General features: G+C 41.7%; 1 protein-coding gene across 2 annotated transcripts in view; it reads left to right on the forward strand.

The window, feature by feature from the left end:
- The window catches only part of ZBTB18 (zinc finger and BTB domain containing 18), an 8,758-nt gene extending 657 nt beyond the window's left edge, over positions 1 to 8,101 (forward strand). The window contains exons 1-2 of one of the 2 annotated variants that reach the window (XM_012644403.1): positions 1,900 to 2,085; positions 4,439 to 8,101. In XM_012644403.1, the coding sequence (XP_012499857.1) occupies positions 2,073 to 2,085; positions 4,439 to 6,021 (1,596 nt within the window). In that variant the 5' untranslated portion in view covers positions 1,900 to 2,072 and the 3' untranslated portion in view covers positions 6,022 to 8,101. Of the gene's footprint in view, positions 1 to 1,899; positions 2,086 to 4,438 lie in introns of those variants that run through there. The other variant, XM_012644404.1, reaches the window with a different exon arrangement.
- The last annotated feature ends 300 nt before the right edge of the window (positions 8,102 to 8,401 follow it).

Below are 8,401 nucleotides of genomic sequence, written 5' to 3' on the forward strand. Positions count from 1 at the left end.
GCTTGGGAGCCGCCGCAGCTGCAGTGGCGCCCGGGACGGCCGCGGCTCGGGGGACCGGTGCAGCTGCAGTGGCGCCCGGGGGAGGGGGCTGAGGGGGAGGGGGGCCCTCCTGGGCTGGTACAGTTGCCCGGGGGCCCCGGGGGCTCGCGCGTTGTGGCGTCGGGGGAGCAGTAGCAACCACCCTCCTCCCGCCGGCTTCTTCTTACGACTTTTCTTTTGTTGTTGCCGTGACCCGGGTCTGTTTTCTCGTCTGTTGTTTGAGGTGTTTTCCTGCTGCACCGGCTCTACGCCCTCCACCTCCTTCCCTGTGGTTTTAACCTTCCTCTTTCCCCGTGTGTTTTATGCACCGCGAACTAAGTCAAGATTTGCATTTGTGCCCCACTCCCCACTGGGCACCCCCGCCCCTACCTCTTTGAAAAACAACCGCCCCCCCCAAAACCTTTCTATGGATCCGCGGTAGCAAGACGTGAAGGGGTTGATTTGTGGAGTGGGAGTCGCTGGCCCATTGCGGTGCTTGGGACTCATTAAACTGTCACTCACCCCCCACCCCACTGGGTAAATGGGGTGATTAATGCCTGATATATTGGAATGGGGCGAGGGCGTTTGTGGAGAATAGGTTGTGTGGCTGGGAAGAAATTTATTTCCAAAGAGTGCCTTCCAGAGAGGCTTTCATAATTATGTCATGCACCGCGAAGTTAGAGAAAGTTAGGTTTGTGACTTAGGGAAAGCGAGGAGGACAAGACAGAGTCGTTGGGTTTTGTTACTCTTTAACTCTCTGCCACGGCTTTCTAATGGGAACGGAGTGGTTATCACCTGGGCTGGGATGCTGGTGCCTCAGGCCCCAGCTCCTTTCCTACTCCTCACCCTCCCAAGAGTCTGTGGAGATGCATTTGACATTCATAGATGTCGCAGCACCCTGCACGGCACTGGTCAGCCCGGCCAGCCCAGCCGGGGTTACGTTACAGTTTCATCAGCCATTAGAAAAGACCCATAAACTCCAACTAAAAAGTTCCCCAACTTACTAGACCTGGCTTTTTTACCCCCCCTTCCCTCTGAAAGATCTTCTTGTGTTCATAAACATTACAGAGTGACCCAAAAAAAGATTGTTATGGAACACAGATCAAGAGGAAGGCAAGGTTCAGCTTTTTCTGAGCAGAAAGATCAGATAGGCAAGTGCAGCATTCATTTTAAGTGGCTGTAGCAGGTTGTATCAGTTTATTAATTGGTATCATTGAACTGAAGTACTTTCCAGGATTTCAGAAAGTGCAGTTTCAGCTTGTTGGTACTGAGAATTGAAATTTGCATTAACTGTGGCAGTGTGAGAAATTTTACCGAGAAGGTAGTTGGAGATAAGTAGTTAAATAAGAGTGAAATAATAAGGTGAACCAGGCAGAAGTAATAGTTCTGAATAAGTCTGCCAGCATTTCTGAGGCGTGTATACCATTATTTCAGCAGAAAAAAAGTGTGGTAATAATGTTGAAATGGGACTGGAGATGTCAAATGGGTTGGTTTAAAAATATCCTTAAACTGCCTTTGAAACTAGACGTTGGAGTTAAATAAAAGTGAATCTGGATTTCCTGAATAGCACCGTGGCTTGAGTGTGCTGTCAGTATGTAAGCCAGTCCACCAACTTAAGACAGAAGTGTTGCTATTCCATAAATACAGTAGAACTCCATATGCTGAGTTTTTCAATTTCTTCTGTTAGAAAGTTTGGAAAAAAAGGAAGACTTTGAAGTATTTTGTTTATACTAACAGAAGAGAAAAGTTCTCCTAAGAAAAAGCTGGTGGCAGGAGTGTAGAGGAGTAGCATATGGCATTAAAAGGAGCACAGCTGGAGGTAGCATTTCCATCTGAACATGATGTCAGAGCAGCTGACAGCCTGCCATCCCTCAGCCTTTTATTCTAACACACAGACAGGGAGTTAGTGTGTGCGGATCTGTGGTGGAGAAGGTATCTCATTCCTCTCTAACATCATCTCCACTTTGCATCTGTCTCTCTTAGTCTGCTTTTTTTCCACCGATGTAACAGACCTGGAGCCAGCAAGACTCAGAGGAAAGGACTTAATCAGGTTTATGTGTCCTAAAGGTAGGAGTAGCAGGAGATTAGATGGAGCATATTTCTGTTTTGGTGTTTTGTTTATTTAATTTAAAAAAATCACATTACTTTTCTAACCCAGTTTAGGAATAATATATGAAATTGAGTATTAAATGAACATCTTACTGGAGTTAAGTCTTGAGCTTGTTTAGTTTTAATTTTTATCCCTTTTACTTGAGTAAATAACTTTAATACACAGAAATATTTCAAGTTTTGAAATGTTAAGAAAGGCTTTGAAATATTGCTATTTGAGATCACTTTGGATTAAAATGGGTTTTTTTTGTTGTTGTTCACTGCTATTGAGATTCCTTTTGCTTTGGGGGTGGGGGGAGAAATAGTAAACTGTCTGGAATCCAGCATTCAAACTTATATGAGAAGATTATTCTAGTTAAGAAGCTAGATTGTTGTGTAATTAATTCCACTGTGAAACTTTATTCTTCAAAACATTCAGCAGCACTACTGAAACATGCAGCTGTAGTGCTTTTGAAACTGAAGATTTTTTAAGAAGAAAAAAAAAAGCCAAACTTTTGTCCCCAGGAGAATAGTTTGACTGGTTTCCTCATTTCTCTTTCAAATATATATTTAAGAGATCTTTTATTTCAGCATAACAATAATTATTTGCAGGAGTTTTTGTGTTTGCGACTAATTTAGAACTTGTAGATTTGAGCTGACTGAATTGGCCAGACAGCTGTAATCGCACTCCTCTATTCTTAATCTCTTTATCTGGGCAGCAGCTGCCATATGGCCACAGTCAGCTGGATCAGATGTTTATAAGCTTCCTTCTTCGTCCCTCTCTGTCCTCTCAGCCTCCTAATTTGATCACGGCTACCTTGTGAGCTGCCCTCCAATCTTTATTTTTAGCCCTCTCAAGGATTAGGATTGATGTTAGCTGTGGGGCACTTAAAGTGATTGTATTGTAAATCTTAGTTTATTCTAGCAGGGGCATCTTGCAGAATGTGTTTGGGGTTAGGATGAAAGTTTTAGTCTGTCTTGGGCAAAGTGTAGAAGAAGGAGGGAAGTAATTTCTGAATATTAAGTGTATCTATTCCCAAAATGCACTTGCTGAGATGGCTGCTGTGAATCCTTGCTTCTGGTCTCAGGAAAGGGGAAGTCGGGTTTTCTTTATTTTACCGAGTTTACCCACTGTAGTTGAATTTTGACCCTTTGCACATCTCTTTGCCTTTCCTCTCCCTCCATTTCACCCTCCCTCACCAGAAAACAAGGGCAAGGACGCATATTTGAAAGAATAGAAACTAGTGGGAAAACAAAATATATCAACTTATGTTGAAACAAAGTATTTTCTGTTGACTGAGGTAAGGCAGAGCCAGAAAAAAAATAATAGTTTCTTTTTCTAGAAAGGCTTTTTTTTTAAAATGTCGAACCTGTAAAAGCTTTTGAGTTTTATTTAAGCGTGGTATGCCTTTATTTTAAAATGCTTGAATTAATAATTTTAATATGGAACTCATTTTGCCTTGCAACAGATCAAAGTTTAGATGAGAATTTTCAGAGTTGAATAAAGCCCCTCTGGTTCCTAATATTCTAGAAGTACAGATTCCACAAAGAAATATAACCATTTTTTTCTCAGTTCAAAATCTTTGGATTTGTTCATAGTAAAGATGATCTTTTCCATCTGTTGGTGTAGTTCCTTCTGATCTCGTACATGTGTGCTATACCTGCAAATCTTAAGGCATTAACATCTGTTTTTATACACAGGGCTTTTGTTGTTATAACACTCTGACTTTAAAAGTAAGTTGTTTGCTAATTTCTGGACTAATTATGCGATTTCATTTTTTTTCTTGATTCAGCCAAACAAACGTGTGTGTGTGTGTTTAAACTGTGCTTTCTAAGTACAGTTAAATATCAAAAGTAATAAAAGAAAAAATGATGTTTGAACAAGTTTTCTTGAATCTTCCAGAATATGTTTGGGACTTTTCTTTGTTCATTATATGAGTTGTTCTCTCTGAAATGAAAGCTATTTTGTAGGTTTTGCAGGACATAATTTGACGAGTAGAGTTAATTAAATTTCTTGTGAAAGAGATCTAAACTCTTCTTAGTAAGAAACTGTAGTTAAATGAAGGCTTTTAAAACTTGACTAAAAGTTCAGGGAAAGTGGAGATACATCAGAGACTGTTTGGCTGGGGTAAGGAAGTTCGCAAAGTGTACATTTTTCTTCTCGCATTTAGATCTTGTGCGTGTGGTTTGGTAGTGCTTGAGTCATAAGCCTGATTAAAATTCAGGGACGTGTACCTCGGCGGCCAAAGCGGAATTATTTTTTTATATGGGGACTAGAGTGCTGAAAAGTTGTTCCTGACCAGGATCTAATGCGAAATTCCTCTCTTCCCAGGTTATGAAGACAGTATGGAGTTTCCAGACCACAGTAGACATTTGCTGCAGTGTCTAAGCGAGCAGAGGCACCAGGGTTTTCTTTGTGACTGCACTGTTCTGGTGGGAGATGCCCAGTTCCGAGCACACCGAGCTGTACTGGCTTCATGCAGCATGTATTTCCACCTCTTTTACAAGGACCAGCTGGACAAAAGAGACATTGTTCATCTGAACAGCGACATTGTTACAGCCCCCGCTTTCGCTCTCCTGCTTGAATTCATGTATGAAGGGAAACTCCAGTTCAAAGACTTGCCCATTGAAGACGTGCTAGCAGCTGCCAGTTATCTCCACATGTATGACATTGTCAAAGTCTGCAAAAAGAAGCTGAAAGAGAAAGCCACCACGGAGGCAGACAGCACCAAAAAGGAAGAAGATGCTTCAAGTTGCTCGGACAAAGTCGAGAGTCTCTCCGATGGCAGCAGCCACATGGCAGGCGATCTGCCCAGTGATGAAGATGAAGGAGAAGATGAAAAATTGAACATCCTGCCCAGCAAAAGGGACTTGGCAGCTGAGTCTGGGAACATGTGGATGCGATTGCCCTCAGACTCAGCAGGCATCCCCCAGGCTGGCGGAGAGGCAGAGCCACACGCCACAGCAGCTGGAAAAACAGTAGCCAGCCCCTGCAGCTCAACAGAGTCTTTGTCCCAGAGGTCTGTCACCTCCGTGAGGGATTCGGCAGATGTTGACTGTGTGCTGGACCTGTCTGTCAAGTCCAGCCTTTCAGGAGTTGAAAATCTGAACAGCTCTTATTTCTCTTCACAGGACGTGCTGAGAAGCAACCTGGTGCAGGTGAAGGTGGAGAAAGAGGCTTCCTGTGATGAGAGTGATGTTGGCACTAATGACTATGACATGGAACATAGCACTGTGAAAGAAAGTGTGAGCACTAATAACAGGGTACAGTATGAGCCGGCCCATCTGGCTCCGCTGAGGGAGGACTCGGTCTTGCGGGAGCTGGATCGGGAGGACAAAGCCAGCGACGATGAAATGATGACCCCGGAGAACGAGCGTGTGCAGGTGGAGGGGGGCATGGAGAGCAGTCTGCTCCCCTACGTGTCCAACATCCTGAGCCCCGCGGGCCAGATCTTCATGTGCCCTCTGTGCAACAAAGTCTTCCCCAGCCCCCACATCCTGCAGATCCACCTGAGCACCCACTTCCGTGAGCAGGACGGGATCCGCAGCAAGCCCGCCACTGATGTCAACGTGCCCACGTGCTCGCTGTGTGGGAAGACTTTCTCTTGCATGTACACCCTCAAGCGCCACGAGAGGACTCACTCGGGGGAGAAGCCCTACACGTGCACCCAGTGCGGCAAGAGCTTCCAGTACTCGCACAACCTGAGCCGCCATGCCGTGGTGCACACCCGCGAGAAGCCGCACGCCTGCAAGTGGTGCGAGCGCAGGTTCACGCAGTCCGGAGACCTGTACAGACACATTCGCAAGTTCCACTGTGAGTTGGTGAACTCCTTGTCTGTCAAAAGCGAAGCCCTGAGCTTGCCTACTGTCAGAGACTGGACCTTAGAAGATAGCTCTCAAGAACTTTGGAAATAATTTTATATATATATAAATAATATATATATATATATAAATAGATCTCTATATAGTTGTGGTACGGTCTAAAAGCAGTCTTGTTTCCTGGAACTAAAAGTTGGGATATTAACTTGTTTTTGCACTTTAGACTAGCATGAGAATCTCACTAATTTAGCATTCTGATAAAAGAAACTTTAGAGCAAGTCAGAGAATAGAGAGGTTTTTTTCCTTTGAGGGGGGTAGGGGAAGTAAGCCAATAAGAACCTTTTAAACAAATCGTCCTATCACAAAATGCTTTCATATGGCTTAATTTGTCAACTCTGCATTGTCTCTTGAGCTCTTTTTTTCCCCCCAACAATTTTTTTTTAAAGTAGAAATTCCCTCCAGTTTGATTAGCCTCTTTATATGTCTCAAATTGCATGAATCTTTTCTGGCTGTTGGAAACCTGAATGCTTTTAGACCCAAATGGAAAATTTCTGAAATGCTGGATTATCTATTTTTAAACAAGCAGTTGACTTAAAACTTTCTGTGGCAACTTCTGGTTTTCTGACGGTTCCCAGTGAGAGAAATTCTGCAAGTACACTGGGATCACTGGGACACTGTCTTGTGAAGGTTTGCTTGGGATGAAAAAGGATATTGCAGCTTCAGCAGTGTTGAACTGTGTGTTTAAAAATGTGAATTACTGTTATTGTATACTGTAATTGATTACATGGGCTGGGGGGGTGTCAAAGAACTTGACAGGTTGTGTTGATGCTCTTAGTTGAGTCTTGAAAAGTAAATATTAACGCTACAGAAATGCATGAGTTTCAATATATTTTTTGTCTTTGTTTGCATTGTATAACTTTAACAAGTGAGTTTAAAATTATTTAATTTCCTTAGAAAAATAGCACCATTTGGAAAAAAACTGGTGTTATGAAGAACGTAAATGCACTGTTTTTATTTTTATTTTATATAATTTAAATTGACTTTCCCACTGTCTTTAAGTTGAAACTGTTAAGCTGAATAAAAACTTAAGCTGCAAATTGATAACTTCGCTACATAACAAGGAAAATATAAATGTTTACAAACGGCTTAAAGATTTGCATGTGCAGTGTGCATTTATAACAAACTTCTAATTGCACAAAACTCATGCCAGCTCAGAGTTTAGGTGTACACATTTACCCAGTTGAGCATTTTTAGAATAACTACTGCACAAATTGACAATAGGTCATTCTTTCTTTTTTTTGTTTGCGCCCCTTTTCTTTCTCTCCCCTTCTTCCCTGCCCTCCCTCCCTTCCTCCCCTCGCCCCTCCACCCCCTCACCCCCTACTCATGAAAAGATTCTATGGACTGAAAAAGCGCCAGGCTGAAAGGACTGGACTGCCTTGATTGACATGGGGAAGGGGGTTAGTAGACTATGTGTATCGCGGCAGCAGAGGCTGCAGCCCAACGTGTGGTTTTAATGACCAGCACGCAGGGCAAAAGCATTTTGCACAGTGTTTGTTTTCCTGTCTTGCACTTACAAATAAGGTCTATGGGAGTAGCATGGAAAACGTTTGCTGTTTTTCCCTTTTTTTTTTTTTAATTGCTTTTGTTTAAAATTTGATCGCCTTAACTACTGTAAACATAGCCTATTTTTGTGCTTAAGATACTGAATGGAAAACTCCATTGTGTGTTGCTGGACTGTTTTGGAAATATTTGGTCAAATGTGTGTTAATTTGGCTGTAATGGCATTTAAAGCAAACAAACAAACAAAAAAAGCTGTGAAAATGGCCTTGGAGCATTATCTTTAGTTACTTGAAGAGTTTCTAGTTTTTTTAAATACAGTTTATGTTAAAATAATTTTTATTAATTTAGAGAAGACAATCAATGTCTGTGAGAAAACGGACTTTCTTTTGGATTTTCTTTTTGTGGTCATTGTGAGTGATTGCTTTTTCCTTTCCTTAGTTTCACATTCTTCCTTTGTTCTAAAACTTAGACTGACATCTAGCTTTGACAATCATAGTATGTTTTATTTTCCTGAGGGGGGAATAACTTATAATGCTGTTTAGTTTTGTACTATTGGTGTGTTGGTGAATTTTTAAACTGTGTGCTAACTGCAATAAATTATATGAACTGAGAATCTCGTGTGTAGTTTTATTATGATTATGTATCATATAGATTCCAAATATGCATCATACACGACATCTTTAATATCAATTCTATTCAGAGTTTATGAAATTAACCTTAAATCACTCAAATGGAAATGTGTAAACATTCTAGTCATTTAAGAAGATAACTAAATGCACATTTTAAAAATGTGACCCATTTTCTACAATCTAGATCAAGAATATTGAGGTAATTCCCTAGAAGCTTGTGAATCCATGAAACTTCTGAGTGGCGGCATAGGTTTTGCATAATACAGCTGTATAACTACTAATCC

Source organism: Propithecus coquereli, unplaced genomic scaffold (genome assembly GCF_000956105.1).
Source record: "Propithecus coquereli isolate 6110/MARCELLA unplaced genomic scaffold, Pcoq_1.0 Scaffold210, whole genome shotgun sequence".
In the NCBI taxonomy this organism is placed as follows: domain Eukaryota; kingdom Metazoa; phylum Chordata; class Mammalia; order Primates; family Indriidae; genus Propithecus; species Propithecus coquereli.